This window comes from Rosa chinensis, chromosome 1, assembly GCF_002994745.2.
Source record: "Rosa chinensis cultivar Old Blush chromosome 1, RchiOBHm-V2, whole genome shotgun sequence".
Classification (NCBI taxonomy): Eukaryota; Viridiplantae; Streptophyta; class Magnoliopsida; order Rosales; family Rosaceae; genus Rosa; species Rosa chinensis.
The window spans coordinates 41,143,785-41,170,039 of record NC_037088.1 but is presented as its reverse complement, the minus strand read 5'-3'; the positions used below and the strand labels follow the sequence as shown (position 1 = coordinate 41,170,039).

At 40.5% G+C, this 26,255-nt stretch overlaps 2 protein-coding genes, 1 long non-coding RNA gene and 1 pseudogene across 9 annotated transcripts in view; 1 reads left to right on the top strand and 3 right to left on the bottom strand.

Moving 5' to 3' along the window:
- Positions 1 to 26,255, bottom strand: part of LOC112175249 (disease resistance protein RUN1) — a 48,894-nt gene that overhangs the window by 9,591 nt on the left and 13,048 nt on the right. The gene's annotated exons all lie outside the window — the stretch shown is intronic.
- On the bottom strand, positions 2,841 to 8,196 carry LOC112175207 (disease resistance protein RUN1). 5 transcript variants are annotated; one of them, XR_002926362.2, is made up of 10 exons: positions 7,604 to 8,196; positions 6,356 to 7,454; positions 5,954 to 6,256; positions 4,933 to 5,823; positions 4,159 to 4,822; positions 3,957 to 4,045; positions 3,673 to 3,865; positions 3,508 to 3,593; positions 3,284 to 3,343; positions 2,841 to 3,129 (listed from the first exon to the last, which is right to left on the bottom strand). XR_002926362.2 is itself a non-coding variant. In XM_024312874.2 (7 exons), the coding sequence occupies exons 1-7, from the start codon at positions 8,116 to 8,118 to the stop codon at positions 3,809 to 3,811; spliced, it is 3,618 nt and encodes a 1,205-aa protein (XP_024168642.1). In that variant the 5' UTR covers positions 8,119 to 8,196; the 3' UTR covers positions 3,350 to 3,808. The 5 variants fall into 5 exon arrangements, 1 of the variants encoding a protein (XP_024168642.1); XR_002926364.2 differs by having other exon boundaries at positions 3,757 to 3,865; XR_002926351.2 differs by having other exon boundaries at positions 2,842 to 3,129; positions 3,508 to 3,865.
- Positions 11,616 to 26,255, bottom strand: part of LOC112166927 — a 32,977-nt pseudogene continuing 18,337 nt past the window's right edge.
- Positions 17,194 to 17,975, top strand: LOC112175348. 3 transcript variants are annotated; one of them, XR_002926417.2, is made up of 3 exons: positions 17,194 to 17,236; positions 17,323 to 17,444; positions 17,636 to 17,975. It is a non-coding gene; the product is annotated as an uncharacterized LOC112175348 (long non-coding RNA). The 3 variants fall into 3 exon arrangements; XR_005805451.1 differs by having other exon boundaries at positions 17,622 to 17,975; XR_005805450.1 differs by having other exon boundaries at positions 17,558 to 17,975.

The window sequence follows — 26,255 nt, the reverse complement described above, 5'->3', positions numbered from 1 at the left end:
TTGGGTGTGTAGTTTATGTGCCAATTGCGCCCCCACAACGCACTAAAATAGGCCCTCAACGACGATTAGGCATTTATGTTGGATATGATTCTCCAACAATTGTCTGCTACTTAGAACACTTGACAGGCGATCTCTGTACTGCTAGATTTGCGGATTGTCACTTCGATGAGACAGTCTTCCAGTCGTTAGGGGGAGATAAGAACATAAATTTTCAACAGGAACGACAGGAATTGTCGTGGTCTGTCCCCACTCTGTCTCATCTTGATCCCCGAACTGTACGGTCTGAAATTGAAGTGCGGAGAATTCTCGATCTTCAGAACGTAGAAAAATCGATGCCTGATGCGTTTTCTGATATCGCCAAAGTGACGAGATCACACATACCTGCTGCAAACGTGCCTGCAAGGATTGATGTCCCTAAAATTAGAGGACATGACGCCATCTCAAGGACACCTGAGCATGGCGCCAATGTCTCCTCTCATAGTGATGATGACGTTGTGGCTAGGCCCATGGCTCTTGCCAGGAAGCGCGGGAGGCCCATAGGTTCAATGGATTCTGGCCCAAGAAAGAAAGCGAGTTTGGCATAAAATAATCCATTAATCATCGATGTAAATAATCCATCTCATGAAAATATTCCGAATTATGGTTATGTCCAAGAGACATCATTGGGGGACGCTCCAATGTCAGAACCAATTCCAGAGAATAGAGAGATCTCCATGAATTACACTAGTGTATATGAGATAATGGATAGAAATTCTATGGCAATTGATGATGCATTTGCATATCATATTGCAAAACGAATTATAGAATATGATGATATCGAACCTCGCTCTGTAGAAGAATGTCAACGAAGAGCGGATTGGCCTAAATGGAAAGATGTGATCCAGGCTAAATTGGATTCACTAGCAAAGGGATAGGTATTTAGGCCTATAACGCAGACACCCCCAGATGTAAAACCTGTTGGCCATAAATGGGTCTTTGTTCGAAAGCGTAATGAGAAAAATGAGGTGGTTAGATATAAAGCCCGCCTCGTGGCGCAAGGTTTCTTATAATGCCCTGAAATCGACTACGAGGAGACATATTCTCTCATAATGGACGTTATAACGTTCCGCTACCTTGTCAGTTTGGTAGTTTCCGAAAAACTTGACATGCAGCTTATGGATGTGGTTACAGCATATCTCTATGGGGATCTAGATTCAGAGATATATATGAAGGTTCCAGATGGACTTCAATTACCCAAATCAAGTGGCTCTAAATCACGGAGCTCGTTTTCAATGAGATGAAAACGCTCACTATATGGATTAAAACAATCCGGACGGATGTGGTATAATCATCTAAGTAACTACTTGATTGGGAAGTGATATATTAATGATGAAATATGCCCATGCGTGTTCATTAAAAGAACAAGTTCTGGATTTGCAATCGTAGCAGTTTATGTCGATGACATGAACCTAATTGGAACTCTAGATGAGTTGAAAAAAACTGCTAAATACTTGAAATCCGAATTTGAGATGAAAGATCTTGGGAAAACACAATTTTGTCTCTGTTTAGAACTCGAGCACCGTAGTGATGGAATTTTGATCCATCAGTCTGCATATACTCAGAAAATTCTAAGGTGCTTTAATGAAGATAAATCAAAGCCTGTGAGTACTCCCATGATCGGCAGTAGTCTTGAGCCCAGAAAAGATCCGTTTCGTCCAAAGGAAGAGGACGAAGAATCATTAGAGGCCGAAGTGCCCTACTTAAGTGCAATAGGCACATTATTGTACTTAGCTCAATACACAAGACCGGACATCTCCTTCGCAGTGAACTTGTTAGCTCGACATAACTCTGCGCCAACACACCGTCATTAGATCGGTGTAAAGACAATCTTTCGATACCTTAGAGATACGATTGATATGGGCCTATTCTATCCCTACAGAGAGAAAAGGAATGACGGAAATTTGGGATCGGACCCCAAGAGGCAAAATGCCACCGTCCAAGGGTTTGCCGCCGGCCATGTTGTCGTTGCCACCGTCCATGGTGGTCGGCGTCTCCCTACTCCCCTCCATCAAAATGACAATAATGTTTTGATGGGTTTTGCTGATGCAGGGTACCTTTCTCACCCTCACAAAGGTCGCTCCCAAACGGGTTATGTCTTTATCATGGGAAGCACTGCGATATCTTGGAGGTCTACGAAACAGACCCTTACTGCTACTTTCTCAAATCATGAAGAGATTATTTCTCTACATGAAGCTGTGCGTGAATGCATATGGCTAAGGTTTGTAATTAGACATATTCAAGGAAGTTGTGGTTTGAAGTCTACCACGGATGAACCTACATGCATTTATGAGGATAATGCAGCTTGTATTAAGCAAATGAAGTTAGGTTTCATCAAGGGCGACAACACCAAGCATATATCGCCTAAGTTCTTTTATAATCAGCAACAACAATCACTTCTAAAGATTGAAGTGAATCAAATCTGATCAGAGGATAATGTAGTGGACTTATTCACTAAGTCGTTACCTAAATCCACTTCGAGAAACATGTGAAGAGCATTGGATTGAGAAAGTTATCTGAACTCCCATGATTGCAGCAATCAGGGGGAGATATCGACATCAGGGGGAGTTATGATGCCTACATGTTCGATTTCGAAGAGTGAAGGACGTACGTGTTGTACTCTTTTTCTCCTCCTCGAGCTTGTTTTTGTCCCACAGGGTTTTTCACTCAAGCAAGGTTTTTAACGAGGCAACGGATGAAGCGTCACCACCAAATTTGAGCGGCACAAGGGGGAGTGTTGAAGGAAAATCAGTTTTGTGTGCCTAATCAAACTAGGAGTAGCAATAGGAGAGAATGTTCTAGAATTCATAGTTCCATTCGGATTAGATTTCCTTGTAACATTAGAACATGTACACTGTAATCCCTATATATAGGGCTCCTATTCTCAAATAATGAAATACAATTCTCTCATCAATCTCTCTCGAATTCTCTCTTCCTTAAACAAATTAGACCTTATATATTTGATAAAGGTGGTGCAAAACTCACTTAATTGTTAATATCCCCAGCAACAACAACACCCTGAAATTATGCAGGTAGTTTCAACTCCGCCACCATCATAACAGGCTCCAATATTAATGGTTTTGCAGTGTAGCACTATTCCAAAAAAAAAAAAAATCAGAACTTACAACTAAATTACATAAGAGGCTAAGTACAAAACTCCTACTGAAATTTAACATGTATAACACAGTGTTGCGATTAACTATATGTTTACGTTGTATAGCTTGTTCAATAATATTTAATTGTGCACCTTGTCCCAAGATAATGTTCAAACTTGGTAGGAGACCCTGCTGTCAGTGATTCAACATATCTGCATTTAAAAAATAGAAAAAGTAAATTTTCAAAAAGGGGAAAGCAAATTAACCGGTTTCTCGATCTAGTAACTAAGTAGAAGTGAAGAGTTGAGTAATGCATGCGATTACAAGCAGGTACAAACAATATCCATAAAAAGCATATTATCTGCACTTAACAGACCTCCCCATTTGGCCTCGTCTTCCTGTTGACAGTGTTGAGTAGCAATTTCTCAAATAGAAAAAAATTCATGCAGGCCTTCAAGGCATCTGAGAGAAGGGGGAGAGACTAGAGAATGAGATAAAAAGAACACAGTGGCCATAATGCAAGCGACTAGACAAATAAAACCTTGCAGACTCTTCGACTAAAAGTTCTAGCTGCCCCTCTCCAGAAACTTGTAATGCTAATGCTAACTTATCACTAATAGAGGACCTGACAGTCTCAAATGATGTCATTGAACGCAGGGGAAGTATTCTTCTCAGCATCACCATATATTCTGACAAATCTCCACCAATGATATCAACATTTGAATAACAAGAATCTGTTGTACGTGAACATTTATAAGACGATTATTAGATCATAAAAATGCCTTGTAGAAATTAGAGAAAGAAGAAAACAGCAATAATGACAACCTTACAACCGCAGAAGTTATTGATGCCTGTTTCTGCTTCAGCTTCTTCTGTTGACGCAAGCATCCCATCCCCCTGCAGCTTCCCTTCTTCTTTGTATACAAAAGATATAAATACAAGAACATCTCAATCAGAAGGAAAAGAATAAACTATCATATATCTAAAAAGTAAATTTATGATGCTGATTCAACTGAGTTACAACAACCTGCAGATTCTTTATCAGAGTCCTCAGTGAAGTCATTGTAATAACCTTGCGTTTTCCAATGACTATAAGTATCTCTGTGATCCATCAAAAAAGGTCCACCGTAGAGAAAGTATATTCCTGGCATGACCTCATATAAATCTGACAATTCTCCACCAATATTACCAATTACCTCATTATCATGTTCTGGATCATAACAAGGATCTCTACTGGTGTTGTGTTGGCTACTCATGCTATCTTCTTCCTCATGCACAATCTGAATTCCCCATTCTTTTACCTCAATCCCAGGTCTTGTAAACACTGAAATAGCCACTTCATCGCCCCCTTCCAATTGTTGAACCCCAAACTTCCAATGGCTCAACCATATCACGTCCTTTTTGTCACTTGGAATACCGTAGCATGTCGGTCCATAGATCCACTTCAGACCCTTGCTATTATTACATACTTGAATAATTACTGGTGGGATATTGTCATAAGTGCCTAAAGTCTGGGCCGGCCCTCCATAATAAACACAGAAGATATTGAAGCCTCGGAACCTGAGATTATGAACTAATACCACAGTAAAAGATAGTGAGGATGACCCCTTAATTTTATAGCTGAATGTTCCTGGTACCTCGGTTTCGTTTCCTGGAATATATGTGCTGAATATACCATATTCATGCACTCCCTACATGAAGGATACAACATGCCAAGTATTAATACTAATTTATTACTCGGATACTCTTGCATATGACACACACACACACACACACATATATATAGAGAGAGAGAGGGCACCTGGACGGGAAGAACAAATGTCCTCTCATCCAGATCGAACTTATGGAACGCATACATCCTAATGGCTCCCATGGACTCCACGTTGCACAAACCCAACAGGTTGATCATTTCTTCATCCACTCTTCCAATTGCTTCCAGCTTGTGCCAATATTCAATCTCAACTATTTTTAATTCATCACCATAAAGATCTATCTTCTTTGGAACACAAGAAAGTGACTGAAATGTTATTTTTTCCAATGATTCACAGTAGGCAGTATCCAATTCTCTCACTCCTGGTAGCGCTACAAGCGATTTGAGACTTAAACAACCCCAAAATACAAGATGATCGAGGCCTCTAAGATCTCGGACACAATCTGGTAAGCTACAAATTGGATTGTCGCTAAGATCCAATCTTCGCAATGAGGATAAGTTACTTAAATCCCTAGGAAATGCATCTTCAAAAAGATTGCAGTCTGCAAGACTCAAATTAACTAAAGTGCAGGGGACAGAACCCCAAAAATTATGTATAGTTTTATGTATGGCCACTGATTTGACCTCCCCTGTAGTAGCTAGTACTTGATTAAAAGGAATTTCATCTGCTTCAAGCTTTTTCAGAGATTCCATATTCCTCATGTCCACTGGAAACTCGTTAAGATTTGAGCAACCAGATATGATAAGTGTTTCAAGTAATTTTAGCCTAGAAAGGTTCTTTGGGAGCTTCCTGATATTTTTGCAGTCTCTTATATTCAAGTAAACAAGTTTCTGAAGTGTGCATATGGATTCATGGACATCAACAAGGCAAGCACAATGTACAAGGATCAATTTCTCTAAATTGTGGAAATTTGAGAAATCAGCAGTTTCAGAAAGGCCACTAGAATGGCTCAGATCAAGGATTTTCAATGATGGAAGACTCTGGGAAAAAAATAAAGAAAGAAGCAAAAGTGAGAAATTTATTCTTGTAAGTTGTAAACATGTAATTACTAATCAAATTAAAATTAAAATAAAAAAGCAGGAGCAAATGCAAAAGTTGATAGTAACATACTTTTGTTCCCTTCCAAAATCGCTTCAAGCTGCTATACTGCAATTCAAGAACAACCAGGCTCTCCAAAGGAAAATCATTGGGCATAGAGTCCAAAGGAAATTTAACCCAACACAACCATCTCAATCCATCAGGAAATTCTTCATAACATCCATTAAGTTGTACATGACTAAGCTGGAGTAATCTTAGTCTGCGCATCCCTGTAAATGCATTGGTTTCCAGAGTTACCTTGTTTGAATTGCTCGAGGGGATGTCCGCCAGGTACATTTGCATGTCCAGAGCTAAACCTTCAATTTTTTTTGAACCCTGATAAAAGACAGAAAAGAAAGCATTTAGTAAGGTATTAGCACTACTACTGCAGAACAAGAAAAGGCATGAACGTAATAAGAGGAGCATGTTTCTTACACTCTTTTCTTTCAGTACATTGAATGAATCCTTATGATGCCATAATCTACTACGTTTCTCTGCATACTTTGATTCTTGGCGAACAATTCCTCTTCCCATGTCACGAATCATTTGATGCATCTTGACTACATTATTCTCGTCTAAGGTTACCAAGCACCTATCAATAAGATTTTGAATGCCAACAATTGTGTAGAACTCGCATTCATCTAGTATCCTGACAATGACATCCTTGCCCTTTCCAATAAAGAAACATGAAATATGGAGGAACAGATCTTTGTCATGGTCATCTTGTAAAGAGTCGTAGCTTATTCTCAGCTGATGTAGGATTTCATTATTTGGAATAGCTCTCAATTTCTTTAATGCACTTTCCCATACATCTGTACTTTTCCCAGAGAGAGAGGAACCCAAGGTTTGAAGAGCTAATGGAAGTCCACCGCTGTGGCGTACTACTGATTGTGAAAGTTCCATGTAACCTTCAATGGGATGGTCCTGTCCAAAAGCATGCCTACTAAACAACTCCAATGATTCAACCCTATTTAAAGGTTTAACATTATACATCTTATCAGCTTGACAAGCCTCTAGAATCCCCACATCCCTAGTTGTTACAATAATTTTACTTCCCGGATGAAACGAATCTCGCATCCCTAGTATTGCATTGAATTGGCTCCTATAATCCACATCATCGAGTACAATAAGAACTTTTTTAGAGTTTATGGCATATCTAATTTTACTTATTCCCTGACTAACATTCTGTATTTTCACTTTTCTGCCACCCAAAATATCAGAAAGAAGTTGTCTCTGGAGTTGAACTAAGCCAATGGTTCCTTGTGAAGTTTCTCTGATATTTTCAAGGAAACTACATCCTTCAAATCTTCTAAAATTTAGATTATAAACAACTTGTGCAATGGTTGTCTTTGCTATTCCATCAATGCCATAAAGTATATATACCCCAACACCAGATGATGCATCTTGTAACCATGAATTAATATTTTCGACTCGACAATGAATTCCAATCAGACGAGAGGCAACACTCAATCGTGGGCGACATAACTTCTCCTCAATCACTTTCACAATTTTCTGAATGAACTTTGACTCGTGCCTAGAAAATTGCAACCCGAATCAAAACAAACAATTAAAACAAACAGATCGATGAGGGTAAACAAAAGCTTAAGAATATTGCAACCCAACTCAAAATAAACAGTTACAAGAAACATATGAAAACAAAAGCTTGAGAAGAGAGTTGGGTACCCGTCAGCTTCATTTTGCAGCACCATTCCTGCAAGGTCTGCAACTTGCGCAAGTGCTGTCCTCCATGCATTCAACTTTTCTAAAGAACTCTTCTTCTGGTGTCTGGCAAATGCGATCGCAACGCTCCCCGTCTGCTTTCTCAGGTGAGATGGATCGACGTTGTAGAAGACCGGCAAAACCACGTGATCGGAGGTCGTTCTGTGTTGAAGGATCAGGACAAGCTCGTCGAGGCACCATTTGGAAGAGGCGTAGTCTTTAGAAAACACGATGACGGAGCTTCGCGAGTGTTGGATGGCTCTCTCCAGCTCTGGTTTGATGTCTTCTCCTCTTGGAAGTTCATCGTCGTCTCGGAAAGTGCGAAGTCCTGCTCCTGTCAAGGCTGTGTAGAGGTGATCAGTGAAGTTCTTACGGGTATCTTCGCCCCTGAAACTCAAGAACACGTCGTAGCTGAACTGAGAAGGAGAAGCGGAAGTGGAAGAGGAAGCAGCTTCCAATTGATATCTGACAAGAGCCATGGATAGATGAGGAAAAGAAACTAGTTTGACTGTTTGAGTATTCTTGGGTGGAAATTAAAGGCTTTTGGGTTCCTACTGAATTCTGAGGTTCCGAATTCTCATGAGCCACAGAAACTTTTCACAGTCTACTGCTACTTTTCATGGCCAACTTTTCACTTTTATCCGAGACAACTGGTGTAATTAAGGAATTGAATAAGCCAATAAAATCATTCAAATTTAGTAAGAACCATGCAGAAGATGAAAAAAGAATTAATTAAGAGACCAATCAGAAATTCCACTCTTTTATCGGATTTTTACTTTTAAATTTATTTGAAATTATTGGAATTTTCATAATATGACTTTATTGATATTTGAGTGTATTTAACAAAATCTATAAAATTAGTGTTCGCTTAAAAATCGTCTCGGCCGAGTGTCACTGGGCCGAGGGCTTCTTTGACTTAATTACACGTGTCCTTCTGGAGTGGTGACGTGTGCGCGGGCATGCCAACTCTCGGCCAGTAGGCCAAGCGAGGTTTTGTTCTAGATTGTAGATCTTGCGCCGATCTGACTTCTGATCAGTTGATTGTGGGCCGAGGAAAGATTGATCTCGGCCATGGAGTTCTCTCTGCCTTGAATGCAAGGACTTTAGTACGGATTGGCCTTACCTAGCCGCAGTCTTCGTGCTATGTAACTCGGTGATTGAGGTGAAAGTGAAGTGATGATGATTTTTTTTGTGATTTTTTTTATGAGTGCAAGAATGTAAATAATGCAAAGTAGAAGTGCAGCAAATAAAGATAAACAACAAGAATATAAACCGCAAGAAATAAAGTGCAGCAAAGTAACAAGCAAAAAGATAAATTGCTGGAACGTAAAGAGCGACAATGTAAAGTGCAGGAAAGATAAATACCGGTAAAGAAAAAGATAAGATAAACACGTAAAGATTGATAAGTGTTGCAGAAATGTTGAAATGTATTGAGGTAAAATTTGAGTAATCGCGTAGAGCGTTTGGTCGAGAACCACTAACAATGAATCCTATGGTCCTTTTTATAGTGAAGCTAAACTACTGAAAGAAGGAAAAGAAGTAATCTCAGCCTTTACAGCTATGACCGCATTGATTACAAATATAACAGTATTCACGTTTGTGATATTTTTGACGTTATCAATGATTGATTCTTTCATGAGCAATCAATCAAGTCTTGTAACTGATGATTGGCAGTAAAACCCCTCAATGCTCATTCAAGTTAATTAATCCAAGTTTTGGTAGCGTTTCTCCTAACAATCAACCTCTTTGATGTGCTGCTAGTAATTTACGTTTCTCCTGACAATATATCAACCTCTTTGATGTGCCGCGACTAATTAGCCGTGGTCATTCATTATGACTTGTGGGTCCGCAGCGGTCATTCATTACGACTTGTGGGTCTGCGGTCATTCATCACGCTTTGTGAGTCATTTGATCTCAATAACGGTTCTCCGAACATGTTATTTTTTGCTATAAATTTGAAAATTGACTTTGTAAATCTTTAATGTGACGCGGCTAATTAGCTGTGATCATTCATTACGCCTTGTGAGCCGAGCCCACTCATCTGCTACATGGGCCTTGCCAAACATAGGTTCAAACAATTAGATTTTGAGTACTAATAGAATAATACTGACCAAAATATATCGAAATTTTATCAAAACTCTTATAAATCTAAAATATCAAAATTTTCATCAAAACCGAAATTTCAAACTTTACCTTTTCAATATTGTAATTAAATTATCACTATTGATCTCTATCTGTCTTTAGTATGGAAGTTCAATTTCTATACTATATGTATTTCTCCGTATAGAGCCATGAAGTGACTGAGCCAAACTCAAGAACTATGTTAGTAGAAAGAGAGTTATAGTAATTGCGGATCAAATCTAGAAGTACTTAGCAACCTCAAAGTCATGAAAACATATGGTACACAATCAGGTTCAACATTTTTATATGATAAGTTAAGAGTCGAAGATATTTCATAGCTCACTAAATAAGTCAGGTCTTCGAGACACTTGGGCTTGTTTGAGTTTTTTTTTTAGAGGCCCAGAAGCGCTTGTGAATTAATTAAAAAATATACATTAATAAAAAATTGCAAAAAAAAAAGTGACTTGTGTGAGTTTTAGAAGCATTTGAAACTGGTTTCGTTTACTCCGGTTCAGCTAGATTTTGAGCATTCTATGGCTTTAGAATCATAGACAAGCGATTTAGAGGACTCTTCGGCCGAAAAGAGAGAGTTAAGAAGGCCGTGGGCAACTAGATAAAGCTGAAATGGAGTTGCAAATTGCAACCAAAGAAATTGGTGTTGCCTCAGGAATCTAGGATTTCTAAGAGTACTAGGCGATAGAAGAAGAAATTGGACGTCTCAGCAAGTTGAGCCTCTTAAGGCAGTTGACAGCCCTGGGGTGACCCCCTCTGCGTAGAGAGTTTCCAAGATTAAAGAATAAATTAGGGTTGGATCTTGAATTGTTTAGTGAGAACTCTAGTAGCAGTGTCAGGTTACTGATTAATTAGCACTTATTCCTAAGATATCATTGCGTATAGATAGTTTTAGGTCTCCTTAACCAGTGATACATGCAATTCATATGTGACAAATTCTCTTTAACAAATAAAAAATAGTGAACGGTTAAGCACTTAAAATACGCGTTAATACTTTCCATGTATTGCTATGTAAACTTGTATACCGAAAAGTAATGTGAAATGAATAACATCACTTTGAATTACTCACAAATGACCTTTTTCGATTATGTAGAGTACAGAGTACAGACCCAGCTAATGATATCATTCAATTTCACATCTGAATTCAAATAGATGGAGCCCACTTAGTCCCATACAATGTGAACGTGATGAAGGCAGTTCAACTCTTATGGGCTGATAGTACGTAACTTAAAGTTAAATCATGAAGGAAAAATAAGATGAACGTACCAATTTCTTTTTTTCCTCTCTTTTTTTCCTTCGGCTCAAAGATGAGAGGTAACAGAGGCAACAACCTCTTTACCACTCTATGATATTAAAGAAAAAAAGAGGTACAAAAGGTGGGGATGAAGCTAAAATTTCCATAATATAAACACAACATATATACATGCATGAAGAAATTATTCTGAAAGAAACTCTTTGAGTCTTCTTGGGTGGAAATTTGAAACATATAATTCGGTTAGGTTATTAGTAGGTGAACCAACAAGGACCCGAACCAAAAGTTTTGCCGGATTTTCAATAGGGGTGTAAATGAGCTAAGCTGAAGTGAATATTAAGGTGATCAAATTCAGTTCAATTGCTTTTTATTGAGCTCAAGCCAGGCTTAAACTTAGATAATTTGTTTTCCCATATTTAATATTCCACATAAACGAAAATGGAAGAGTTTTTAGTATGTTCACAAAATCACATAAACAGAAAATCAAAGTTACATAGCATAGGCAACTTCTGAAAGAACATTAATTCCAAATGAACAGAAATACTGCAACAAAAGCAAGAAGCTAGACATAGACGGTGTTTATTAATGCAACTAAGCATTCGACCATGTAATGTCTAAGCCACCCCAATTGCCATGAGGCACACCTAATGCTTCCCAGACAGCCTTCGAGGCATCAACAACGTTGTTAGCACAAGGAGGCTGGTAGTCATTGTCCACGTCACATCCCATAGTTGAGTCACACTATCCACCACCAAGGCCACCACACTGCGCCCATTATACCGCTATTCGTGATGTTCTTTAGACACATTCCTCCATTGTTAAACCACCCGGTGGATAACGCCACAACTAGTGTCTCGTCGGAATGATATCGATTGTCACATGTGGATACTCCACCATCAATACCGTTCTCAAAGCTGTCCAGAATAAGATAGGCCTTGGTATGTTTGGACACCGGTGGTGAGCAATGATAGGTTGGGTACATTTTTCCTGCTTCACAGCAGTCGGTGTCACTATCCTAGTCGCATGGTCCAGGAGGAGCCTTCTTTCCTCTAACCATGCCGCTTGGACGACATTTTGAGCTTCACAAGTAAAACAAAGCGGTGTTAAAATGAGACTCAATAGTAAGATAATACTAATAGGAATAGACCCTTTTGAGAGAAAGCTTTTCATTTCTGTGTAATTGTGCTATTGTGTGGTACTGCTTGATGCATGCATAAAAGAATTTGAAGCTAGTATATATAGCAATTTGCTGGTACCAAATTCTGCTTACTTTTCATGTTAGGGGAAGAGACAAAATCAACATATCATTTGCTACGCAATTATGAATAACACTCCAAGAACGTAAGACATCTAGTTCCTAATCTTTATGGCAAAGACAAATGAATTGTGCCAAGAGAATTGATTCTTCTTTTGGTATAGTGTGCTAATACTAATCATCAATACTGATGTAAAAGACTTCAACTATATGATATGCAGTTCAGGAGAGTACATTATCATCTCAGCCCGAAAGGGTCAATTAGACTTTTATTGAGCGCTTTTCAAAATTATAGGTCTTGTAACATACGTGATCTATTCTCAAAAAAAAAAAAAAAAAAAAAAAAACGTGATCCTTTCTTCCTATAAAGAGTTTAACAACCTTTTTTTGTTTAACAACCTCGAAGTCGAGAAAAATGTGATAAGAAAAATACATTTGACTCCGGCGAGACAAAAAAGAGCAATGCTTATTTTGACGAAGCATATAGCCAGACACTATTCAGTGGCATTGGGTCCCTTGTAAAGTTGTAATTGTTTACTAATTGCTCCTGCACATCATGAGAAACGGGAGAGTGCTCTTTGTACTCCATTGTGAATTCGCCTTTTCCCTGCATAGATAGATAGAAGACGAATCGTAAAGACAACATACATACAAGGAAAATGAAACTTAAAAGGAATGCTCATTATCTGTGTCATCGATCGAAGAGACGTCGAATAGCCAAACATATTGTTCAGAGGGACCTAAAAGGCTAAAACAGTCAATCATGCAACCAAATCAAGGACTTGTAAAACAACGTGATCGAAGGTTCTCCTGCATTCCAGTTGCATGACAAGCTCATCCAGAAGATGCGTAGTCTTTAGAAAACACAATGACAGAACTTCGTGACTGTTGGATTGCTTTCACTAGTTCTGGCTGGATGTATACTTTCTCCTCTCTCGAGTTCATCCTCATCTTGGAAAGTGCGAAATCCTGCGTTGACCAAGGCTGAATAGAGCTTATCGGTAAAACTGTTGCGAGTTTCTTCACCTCTGAAACTCAAGAAAACGTACGTGATAACTACATCGAGAATGAGATGTTTTGGAAGAGGAGGCTTCTTGATCAGCTCTTACAAGAGCCATTGACGAAGGAACTGACAAAATAGCTGGTTTCTCACTGACCGGAAATTAAGGCTTCCATAGGAAATATGATGTTGCTGGTCTAGCGTTCGACTTAACAATCAAAATCACCTAGCATCTCTGCATGGCTTTTTTTTATCTTCATCGATTGGCAGAGGATGCGGCTAGATTTGAGTTTCTGGTTTCTGGTCGTGGTGAATTGGTTGGTTGCAGCAGTCGAGACTGGATCTCTTCGATCGTGTTTATCTTTTGAAGACTGTGAGCGAATAGGCAGAGTGAGTAGATGTTTTGCACGAGGCAAGTGGAAGATCTGGGTTTGGGACCCAGGTAACAACGACCTGATCACCTGAACCCTGTTGTGCTGGGTTTTGGTGGTGTCTCCGCTCACATTCAAGAGCAAGGAAGAGAGAATGGGCCTTGGTTCTGATGTGGGACACCCAATTGTAGGTTCAAGGCAGTTGGCTACTGACTTGGGCTTTTTTAGGCTCATTGCATTTTGTGATCCTTTAGCTGTTACATTTGTGGCAGGCTGTCAAACAATTTACTAGTATTTTCATACACCAATAGAGGTCTCTAGGCGAAACTTACTTTTTAAACTGATTTGAATCATGCATCAACCACTAGATTACGATATTCTCTTGTTTGTCGCTTGTTTAGAATACACGTGCTAAATCCGTTTACAATGATCAGTACCCTTAATTTGGTCGGTAGCTTGTGCCAAGTATGATTTTGGTCCAAGACAAAATTTGATGTATGTGCCTTTCTGGTTATGGATTAATTTTTTTTTTGGTCAATAGTTCATTCATTAACAACAACATACAGTACTACAAATATAGATGTGCATAAGGAAGTTAGGGTCCTAGGCCCAAAAGCTCAATAGACAAAAGCTTAATTAATCTACATCTAACACAAAATAAAAAACCGAGGCCCAAAATCCCAAACTACAACAAAAAAGAACCCTAGATCTAGAATCACGTAGAGCTGCAGAGATAGTAGCTGCCATGGCTGCTAACCACCACACTGCAGAGAGAATAACATCGACCAAGGCTTCCCTTTCGAATGCCAGAGGTTTATCCACCATCATTCTCCATACCCGAACAGCCTGCACAAGATGGAAAAATGTACCGAAAGACATAAAAACGACATTCGTGGTGGTGGAGACCACCGAGCAACACAACGCCACTGGTCTGTCGACGTCCACAAACATCGGTGGAGTGCCGTTTCGCAACTATTCCTAGGTGTAGAGAAAAGAAAGCGCTGGGATAGAAGATGAAAGGTGAGGCTGTATGAGGATGAGAGAAAAGATAGTAAATCTGGGCATTTGGATAGGAATTGGACTGGAGCAAAGAGAAATATAGTAAAAGTGAGACATAGGGCCTCAGATCTGAGACAAATCTCAGGGAAAACTCACCACAGAGGGCGGAGACTTACCACAAAGGGTGGATGAGACGATGTCGACTCTCAAAATTGGAGAGAGAGTTTAGGACGTGAAGCAGGGGAGTGCCGTTCTGGTTATGGATAGCAAGATAAGTAATAAAATTATCTATTTAAAAAAAAAAAAAAAAAAAGTACAACACCCCATGAACGAAATGCGCGCCACCCAATTCCCAATATTTATTGCAACGACAAAAGTTCATATCATTCCCCAAGTTGAAACAACTCACCTTCGACTACATGATCATATGGCAAGAGTATACGGGTGGAGGAGGGAAATTGATAAAATTACAATAATGCCATCATTGCCATGCTTCCCTGAGTTTGAGAATTTCTGGGAAGTACTGCCAGACTTTCTGTGGAAGACACCAATAGAGAAATTGGACATCAGCAAAACTCCAACTCTCCAAAATGTATACAGCAGAGGTGAGGAAGATTGGGTCAAGATTTCTCACATCCCCAACATCAAGATAGATGAATATTGAGACGAATCTGGATAACTCATTTTTCGATGAGTGAAAAGGTACATCTGCTTCAATGTTTAGAGTCACAGTTGCTTCATTTAATTGGGCACTTCAAATTTGGATCTCTAATTTCTCTATCATTCGTTTGGCCTCTTTAAATCGGATTTCAGACTTCAGCTTCTCTTGGAACAAGCACGTACATTTTTTAACTGCAAAGGCCTTGTCTCATGGTTCATCATATTTTCAACCAGGTGAGCTTAATTCAAAAACATGTTATTATTTGTATCACATGGGACTGTTATATACATATATTTGGATTTGTGATTGAATCATTTATTTTACCAATGTATTATTGGTGGATCTAGGATTCGAATTTGGGGTGGGCTATATGCATATTCAAGTGTCTTCTTTTGGGCGAAGTCAAAAAAAAATTTTGGTACAACCATGCACAAATATAAGAAATATCATTCTGTATTGTCGTCGACGGAGATCGGGAGGCGAGAGTATTTGGAAGAGAACAAGCAGTGGCTTACTGGCTATGATAACGAGAGTGAGAAACCTGAGTAAAGAAGAAAAACGAGGACTCAATCGCTGATTAGTGATGAAAATGACGGAGAGGAAATTGAAAACCTAGGGGTCATCATGGGCCGGGCTAGGGCCGGCCCTACCCTAAATTTTAGGGCTTAGGGTAGGGCCGGGCCGGGCCGGGCCGGGCCGGGCCTAGTCAAAGTCAACAAAATTTAGGGCCGGGTAGGGTAGGGCCGAGGCTTAAATATGCTAACCTTTACCCGCCCGAAAAGCCCAAGTCACTAGGGCCAAAAGGGCCGGGTCGGGCCGGCCTTCCAAATAGGGCCGAAATGGGCCTAAAAGGGCTTTGTTTAACAAAAAGAAATACATTATTCTTTTTTCCTTAAAATGTGGCTCCATGGTCATATAGGCAATATAAGACTCATTGTTTTTTGTTGATCATATTTAATATATATATATATATTGAGATTAACTTATAAGTTATAACATTTACAAATATTAGTTAATGAGGTTATATTTAATTAACTATCTCTCTAAATCTCTAAATTAATTTTTATTTAACAAAGGAAACAAGAATTAAAGAAAATAAAGCTTAGGAAATCAATTACCAAAAAAGAGATAAGTTGTATGCTATAGAAAAAAGAGAAATTTATTTTTAAAATAGAAAAAATAGAAAATATTAGAGCTTAAACGGCCGGGCCTAGAGGGCCGGGCCGGGCTTGGCCCTAACGGGCTCAAACGGGTAGGGCTGAAGGGTCGGGCCAGGTTTCAATTGCATGGCCCTTACCCTACCCTATTTGAGAAAGGGTCGGACCGGCCTGCCCTAATGCAAGGGCTGGGTAGGGCTTCGGCCCTATGGGCCAGGCGGGCTTAGGGCCAAAAGGCCAAATGATGACCCCTATGAAAACCTATTCCTAATTATTTTCGGGTGGGCTTTAACATCAACACGACAACATTTTGCTGACACTATATCGAATTTTTTTTTTCTCCAAAATTTTCAGGTGGGCCCATGATGTATGTAGATCCGCCAGTAATTATAGGGATGCATGTCTTCAAAACTGTTTTTCATTGGAGGGCAGTAGGAAACATCAATAGAGGAGTATCAGGCATTTTCTTCCCATAGTCTTCAAATATATCAGTGATTAGTTAAGCTTGTATGGCAGAGTTATAGCATTGATGACCCAACCTATGAGGGTAAGGAATTGGGATCCGGCTTCTCTGCTAGAAAGAGGATTGCTAGGATCTGCTTGGATAATTATGTGAGCCCGCCACGTCAGCCCACCTCAATCCAATGGCTGTCAAACCGACAGCAAATATGAATAAGAAAAAAAGCCTTGGGACGAGATGGAGACCTGCCTTCAATCTCTCTTGATTTCCCAATTCAGAATCGCCTCCTCCATCATCCTCAGGTTGCAGGTCTCCTATAACAACACCAACTCTCTTCTCTTCTTTTTGTTTTTTAATCTCTTAAATTTGGGAGTTTATTGTTGGGGTTTGATCAGGTGCTTCAAGATTCAACCAACTACGGTGGTGGCTTGAATGGAGTTGCCCACATTCAAGAGGCCGTGCTGCTCAAGCAGATGGAGTCTTTGCAAAAGCTCTTGCTTTCCATGAACAACACCATGTAACTTGTCTCTTTCTCTGACATTTTTTTTCTCTCTATGTTTTTCGTTCTGTTTTTGTCAGAAAGATTGAATCTTTGGCCTGTGATTGTTGGGAATTTTGGATTTTCTGTAGGGGGTTTTGTGATTTTGGTTCCAGAATGTTGGGTTTTGTTTGAATGTGGTTTAAGTGTGTGCAGCTGGGTTTGTGCAGCTGAGTTAGACCGGGTTTGTGCACTTGCTGGGAAGTTCTTGGGCAGCCCAATTTCGTTGATATTCATGAAACTGTTCCCTGATATTCATAACACAAGACTCTGGCTGGATTTCAATGGTGGTGGCCATGGCCCTTGAAGAACAGGGCCGGCGTGTTAATAAGAGAAACCATAATTTGAGACAAAATCAAGGGAAGAACAGGGCCGGCAAGAACTGTTCCCTGATATTCATAACACAAGACTATTACTGTCACAATTACAATGCAAAGAACATAGAAGGTCGTATTTTCTCCCTCATATTATTGCTTAAGCTCACTCTCAAGTCACTGAAAGTTTGAAACGCTTCTTTTCTTCTTGTTGAGATCTTCTTTGGCTATTTGCAAAGTTTTATTCGAATTTTGGAGATCAGAGTTCGGGGAGTGAAGTGAAGAATGGGAAGGTGCTGCTCGGATCCGGACGATGCACTGTTGCTGGGGCTGGTGCTGGCCATTGTGTTAGCAATGGTTTTCTTTGTGATATGTCAACCTCCTCAAAGGAGGGTTGTTGTTTACCATTGTTATTAAATGCTTCCTTCTTCAAAATGTGTTTCATTTCGCATCAATATGTTCATTTTCAGTCTTATATTTGCCAACTCTTTAATTGAGAGCGATGGCAGGCAAGAGCCAAATTTTTGCTGTTAGTATGTGAGATAGCATTCTATTTTCGAAGCTACAATAGTAATGATACTCACTAGAAAATGATAATTGAACACACAGATTACTGAAATAGACTCAAACTAAAGATACCAAAGAGAACACGCTTCACATTTTAACCAATAAGACCAAGCATTAGGGAGTATAGTACTCGCGGTTATAAATCCAACAACAAACAAGCACATTTCCTTGCCAATTAACACAATTGGATCCAGTACACCATCCTTGCAACAAAAGCAGCTTGCAGAAAAGCAAATCAATGTCATAGAAGCACTTGCCTCAGAAGATGAGAGGTTAATGAGGCTAGAAAGAATGCAAGTCTGCAGGAATACAAGAGAAAACAAGAAACGATGATATGAACTAAACCAAGAAATCCTTGTATCCAACTAAACCTTTATGTCAGTATAATTCCCAGCCTCTTAAGGTGGGTGGCATATGTAATATATATACTTTAATTAAGATTAAATCTGCTGGTAGCTAGCTGCTGTCATCTGTGAAAGCTTTTCCTTTTCGCTAACCGGAGCAAAGTGTTTCAAGGGCCAAGTTTTCATCCCCACCAACATTCTGGAACCAAAATCACAAAACCCCCTACAGAAAATCCAAAATTCCCAACAATCACAGGCCAAAGATTCAATCTTTCTGACAAAAACAGAACGAAAAACATAGAGAGAAAAAAAATGTCAGAGAAAGAGACAAGTTACATGGTGTTGTTCATGGAAAGCAAGAGCTTTTGCAAAGACTCCATCTGCTTGAGCAGCACGGCCTCTTGAATGTGGGCAACTCCATTCAAGCCACCACCGTAGTTGGTTGAATCTTGAAGCACCTGATCAAACCCCAACAATAAACTCCCAAATTTAAGAGATTAAAAAACAAAAAGAAGAGAAGAGAGTTGGTGTTGTTATAGGAGACCTGCAACCTGAGGATGATGGAGGAGGCGATTCTGAATTGGGAAATCAAGAGAGATTGAAGGCAGGTCTCCATCTCGTCCCAAGGCTTTTTTTCTTATTCATATTTGCTGTCGGTTTGACAGCCATTGGATTGAGGTGGGCTGACGTGGCGGGCTCACATAATTATCCAAGCAGATCCTAGCAATCCTCTTTCTAGCAGAGAAGCCGGATCCAAGGAATTGGTTCTTTTTAAAATGTGCTTCCTCAGATGCTCAACTCCCTATCAATTTTAGTGATCTTTGCTTCATCAACTTAATTTCTTCAACAAACGACGGGTAATTTCAAATGCTCTGATTTTGATAGTTTGTAAGTCAATGATAAGTCCTCTTCTGTAATTTAGGTTATAGATAAATCCTCTAACATATATGTACCTACTGTAGAGGAGACTCACAGGAGGCTACTTGTATTGAAGCTATACATACCGCCTATATTACATACCATCAAGCATAAGCAACGACCTCGTAGGTGGTCCCTGTGACATGGCTAGCCCCGCCTATGACATTCATCCTGTAGACCAACACCCAAGCTACCTCGCCATGGTGGAGGTCGGCCGATACCTCGCTGGGGGGCCACCCTCCCATGCTCTTCAAAAGGCTTCAAGAGAACAAGTATGCACATATTGTCCCACATCGAAAATCTGTAAATGGGAGGACACTTCTTTAGCTATAAAAGGGAGTCCTCCCCTACTTAGAATAGGATGGAATCCATGATTCCCATACTTGTATAACTACAAAGGCTACTTAGCCTCACTCATAGTGAAATCTGTACATGGACATAGCCTTGCCTCTTAGGCAAAGTGAACCAATATACATGCTGTGTCATCTCTCTCTCTCTCTCTCTCTCTCTCTCTCTCTCTCTCTCTCTCTCTCTCTCTCTCTCTCTCTCTCTCTCTCTCTCTCTCTCTCTCTCTATATATATATATATATATATATATATATATATATCATGCTTCATACTTAGTCTATGAATTCTCACGCAGAAACATTGGCGTCGTCTATGAGAATTGATACAAAAGCCATGTTGCTCTTCCGGCACAAATGCAGCAAGTCCAGGCCTACTTCTCACTCGGGCCCTGTTTATCTACTGGCATCTGCACAACAATGAGTTGATCACTATTCTAGGTAACAATTCTGTTTATCACACCCAATGGCCACGTGACACTGTCCGAGCCATGCAACCCAAACGCCTGAAATTGATCAGGACACCCCGCACCCTCATCTCTACATGCAAGCTCCACTCTTCTTTGGGCCTCCAATGAGTCAGTCTCGCATCGTCTGTCAATGCTGAAAGTAGCGGCTAAGCGCCAGCTTCAGCCAATCCATATCTGCCGATGAAGGTTTGTACGATCCTCACTCCCACTAAGTACCACCGAGTCACCGGCTTTTAGTTCGAATCGGAGCTCACATCGAGTAGGTGAAACTCCGCAGCTCCTCCCAATGATTCATCATTGCAGTTCTTCACGGTGACCCTCACTGGTAACGCACCTGTTGATACCACACATCACATACCGCCAAGCATAAGCAACAACCTCGAAGGTGGCCCTCGAGACATGACTAGCCCCGCCTATGGCCTGAATCAGATAAACTGACACCCGAGCTACGTTACCATGGTGGAGGTCAGCTGATATCTCGTCGTGAGGCCACGCTCCCATGCTCTCCAAAAGGCTTCAAGAGAAGCAAATATGTGTATCATGTCCCACATCGGAAATGTAAACTAGAAAGAGACTTCCTTTAGCTATAAAAGGAAGTCCTCCCCTTCTTAGAATAGGATGGAATCCATGATCCCACTCTTATATCACTACAAAGGCTACTTGGCCTCACTCTTAGTAGAATCTCTAAATGGACATAGCCTTGCGTAAGGTGAACCACTATACATGTGGTGTCATCTCTCTCTCTCTCTATTTTGCTTCATACTTAGTTCCGTATTCTCACTCAGAAACAGCACCCATCTCGTTGCCATGCAACACGCCACAAGCCACCGAGGTGCGGAAAGTCCAAGACTCAAGATCCACTCACCGATAGGTAGTCTCGCATATCAACTTATTCAGGATTTTGATTTCTACATGAACCCTTTGATTTCTACATGGACACCCCAAATCCGCTCTCTGCACTCAAACCCTTTTCTCTCTCATCTGCCTCTTCGCGCACACCTGCTAGGAGTTTGCTCCCACTCCACAGCCCCGGCAACTCCTCTATTTGATCAGTCAGGTACCACCCAAAGATGCTTCTCTCACATCAGTCAACAACCTCCCGGCATCATCTTCAACTCTCGGTGACTCACCCCAGATCCACCTACAGACCCGTCTGAGCAACATTCATCACGACCCCAGTCACTGATACCATCAGTTTCTGGCACCATCAGCTCTCGCATCCCACTTGAGTCTCGCAGCCGACACCATGACCATTATCCGGGTCGCTCCCGGCACCACGAGTCCACTGACATCTACAGACTCACCGGGTCCCGCTCATACCTTTTTTTTTTTATCACCAGGAGTTTCTCCCTCTTATCAACTCAGCTTCTTGATCGAAGCCTCTGGTACCAGCACGGTGCTACCAAGTTACACAAGTACTCGGGCCATTTCAAAAAGGAAGCTCTGAGCACCCGGGAAGCTGTTTTGGACACCCAACATGCCGCTGACTCAACCTCCAGGCACCACCCATCTCGGCACCTTCCTTCTCTCTTGCTGACCAACTCGGAAACATTTTCCACTCTCTCGGTGGCTCTCACCAGTAATTCATCACCTCTCAACCCACCGAGGCTCTCCTAGGCTTTGATCGTCCCGGTCAAATTGAAGCCACAGGGTCAATTTTCACTTTCACACACCCTAGGTCTCGCCTATGTCAGTTCAATTTACCTGTGGCAGCAATAAAAAATAAAAATAAATAAAAGCTCTAGGCACCCGACTATTTTTTTTGGGCACCCAGTCCAGGCACCAGGACATATATCTGATGATTTGCTCAATCTCATCTACTTCGGATCACCTGCCAACTTGCACTGTGCACCTACAACTAACCGGCATTCTCGCCATGGCTGCTTCAGGATATGCTAAGATAAGTTCTTCATATTCAAAATGCTGTCATATACTAAGCAAAATAAGTTGATTATCTTGATACCATGTCCAAATCCCTCACTGTTAATTATATGCAAACTATGCTATACCATCGAACAAACGACATTTGTTACCTGTCAATTGATTGCATGCACTGTTTGCATTACCTTTCGGCACATATGCATACATGGTTGAGATTGGTATACACATGCTTGCCCTCTTAGCCTGCCAAGCCATTGCACAATGAGTAAACGTTTGACATGATAATTCTTATGCATACTCTACGAGTTGCATGAGAACGGTGTTGTATTTGCATGCTACAATTATCTTCTTCATACCAAATTGGGTTCCACGTACTCTAAGCCCTTCATAATTGTCCATTGATGCCATGTCGTCCAGCACTTCATGATCAATTTTCATGTTTATTTATATTTCTGTTATGCTTCACGCCTTCAACTAATCCAAATGTGATTCAAGCCTTCGCATCTACACATGCTCACAAAACCCAGGCATGAACATATCAATTAAGGCCATGCATGTATGTGAAGCAATCAATACTAGCACTATGATAACCACTGTAGCATTCTCAAACATGTGCACGTGAACTCCTCATCACGCATATTTCGTTAATTTACTCAAGTGGCTAATCACTTATTCTATTTTGTCTTACCAAAATCACTCTATACCGGGCATCTTCTTATACGAACAAGATCAAGCGAACTATTGATGATCATTTGTCGATCACATGCAGCGTCATGCTTGGACAACTTCAACATATGATATGTTTTCGATCAGCTCCAGATAAGTTCTCACGTATGCTCTTTCAATTTGAGCTAAATGCAATGTTTTTCATGCTTCAGCAAATTATTATTATAATCTAAGCATGTCTATGACATTTGATAATTTTGGTAGCATATCTATTATGCCTATATACTTGTGCCATGATCTAATTTAACTGCAAATCAATTAAAATCGCTACATATATGCATATGACACTAAATAAGTGTAACAAGTGGCACTTAACATCCTCGCCCCGAGCGAGGTACCCCAATAGGGTTAGGAGGCCCAAGCCCTCATTCCACCCTAGGCCACGCCACCGGGTAAAGGAGGCCCATACCCTCATTCAACCCCACTGGGTCAAGAAGGCTCAAGCCCTCATTCGACCCCACCAGGTCAAGGAGGCTCAAACCCTCATTCGACCCCACCGGGTTAAGGAGGCTCCAGCCCTCATAAATCCTCTACTCGAGTGAGCTATCCCAACGGGATAATTAAAGGGTAGCCCCCTTAAATAAACCAAGGTCCAATCCCTTGCATCAAAATCCTCTCCTCGAGCGAGGTACCCCCAAGGGGTAAGCCAAGGTCCAATCCCTTGCTTTTGAGTCATCTCACCTCCCGAGCATTCTCTACACTTGGGGGACTTATACATTCCACTTATCACAAGTGCAGGTAGCACCCGACCGGGACTATCATTGAGCTTCGCTCTCATGCTTTCCAGAAATCTTCAAACATCACGCTTATGCCTCAATGATAAGTGTGAGTTTCGTGTTCTGGTTTATTAATGGAAATATTAAATTTTTCACCTATTATTGAGCGCAACAATTAAATTCTTTTTTCATCCCATTAATAAAACCATATGACAAACTCACACAAACTATCACTCGCTCGACATGAGCAAACTCAATTATTACACTCCCGTTGCACATGAGCCAAACAATCGAGTTATGGCTTATACGTTCGGGTTAAGAAAAGTTCAAGTTCCTTCCTCTAACCTATGCTTGGGGGACTATCATGGTCACACCATAGTCTCACTAGTATGGCCAATAATTACTTCTTCGATACTGGGGTTCTATGCTCAGCCTCACCGGCATCCTCGAGCATACCCCAAGTCCAAATTTCCATTTTACTACCTACATGACTTGAGGGACTCGGCAAGCAACCACATTCCTAATCCTAATGCATGTATCATTGTGTACGTGCCACCATGTTCATCATCCATTTGTGCATCATATGCAGTTTGTATGCTATCACAACCACATACATTTCAAACTTGTACGTCGTATTTCAACACTACATAATACGGGCAGACACACAATGTGTAACATGCATCTCATATCACCATTCATGCACCTCGATGCATTTGACTCAAAAGTCACTTAGATGGCCCTAATGCAATCCATATGCTCTTTGTACACTCTTATCTTATTTGCAGGTACTAGCTCGATGATGAGCTCCCATGGCACCAACCTAACATGAAAACTTTACAAGACCCGAAAAGTCCCTTCTTGCTTACAGAGTTGGGGAACTAGTATGGGTATGGCATGTACAGTCGTCACTTATACTTGGAGGCATCATGTTTAAACTCCCCAACCAAGAAGTGCCTCTTACTCGGGGACTTGTACATACCGCCTATCTTACATACTGCCAAGCATAAGCAATGACCTCGTAGGTGGTCCCTGTGACATAGCTAGCCCCGCCTATGACATGCATCTGGTAGACCGACACCCGAGCTACCTCGCTATGGCGGAGGTCGGCCGATACCTCGCCTGGGGGCCACCCTCCCATGCTCTCCAAAAGGCTTCAAGAGAACAAGTATGCACATATTGTCCCACATCGAAAATATGTAAATGGAAGGAGACTTCTTTAGTTAAAAGGGAGTTCTCCCCTACTTATAATAGGATGGAATCCATGATTCCCACACTTGTATAACTACAAAGGCTACTTGGCCTCACTCATAGTGAAATCTCTAAGTGGATGTAGCCTTGCCTCTTAGGCAAGGTGAACCACTATACATGTTGTGTCATCTCTCTATCATGCTTCATACTTAGTCTCTGAATTCTCAAGCAGAAACAGAAGCATGAAGCATTAATATTGGCATCAAAGTTTGGTAAGCTGCACGTATGCAGAAAGATTGCAAGCACCTTCTCTGTAGGGAATTGGGAGATCAGGCCTCGGAGTAGTGATGGCTAGACTCCCCAAGAGAAGATGATGACCCTCAGAGGCTAAGATATGTACTTTGAAAGAAATCTATAGGTAGTAGATTATGCTATGTAGAATTTATCATTATTTTAATTCAGGTTATAGTCAAGTCTTCTAAATATATATGTATATCTATTGCAGAAGAAAAACGCACCAAGATACAATTTCCATCTTGCATTGAAGCTTAAAGTATTTAGACATTAGAATGGCATCTGAGACTTGGAGTTGTAAAGTTGATGGGATATATGCTAACTACTTTGGTAAGCTTCTTCTCTCTATATCATAACTTGAAGGTCTCTGTTTGTGACTTGGAGGGTGGAACTGCATGTTACGTGTGAGTTCATTAAGTTGCAACTGCAAACGGCTGTATATTCTGAAGAGTAGTTTGTCTAGAAGACATACATTTTCATGTCTACATTTTACCAATTTCCTTGTCTTGTATTTGTATTCTCGACTTTCATCATTGTTCAACATAGTTAGCTTCAATTATTATTATTATTTTTTTGTTATTTGGTGTTTTGTTTCCACTAGTCTAGTAGGAGATCCTGTTTTGGTGTGGAAAGTCGATTACATTAACTGCCACAGAATCTGGGATTCATCCAGTAACATAGGTACGTATAGCAGATGTATTCATTTTATTCCATATGTATAGGTTCTTTTATTAAAAAAAAAAAACTTTGTAGTGCTGTTGAATCTGTATTTTTATTGAATCAAAAGAGTTTTACTCTACATGCTTTTACTTTGTGCTGTCATTATACTTGAGAATCAGTGATGTGATTAATTAGGAATCAATCACGTGTCATATGTTTATTATGCTGGCTTTGTTTTGCAATGACATTAATACTTTAACAGGGAGGAACCTCACAACTGCAAGAGGCCCCTAATCAAGATGCACAGTGGGGAAATTCCTTTGCATTTGAGATTTTTCAATGTAGTTTAGACGAAACTCTTGATTCCT

Coding starts and splice junctions, on each gene's coding strand:
- LOC112175207 (XM_024312874.2), bottom strand. CDS start 8,118: ATGGCTCTTGTCAGATATCAATTGGAAGCTGCTTCCTCTTCCACTTCC. Junction 6,257..6,355: donor ATGTACTGAAAGAAAAGAGT/GTAAGAAACATG, acceptor GTCTTTTATCAG/GGTTCAAAAAAAATTGAAGG. Junction 4,046..4,158: donor CTCTGATAAAGAATCTGCAG/GTTGTTGTAACT, acceptor TTGTATACAAAG/AAGAAGGGAAGCTGCAGGGG.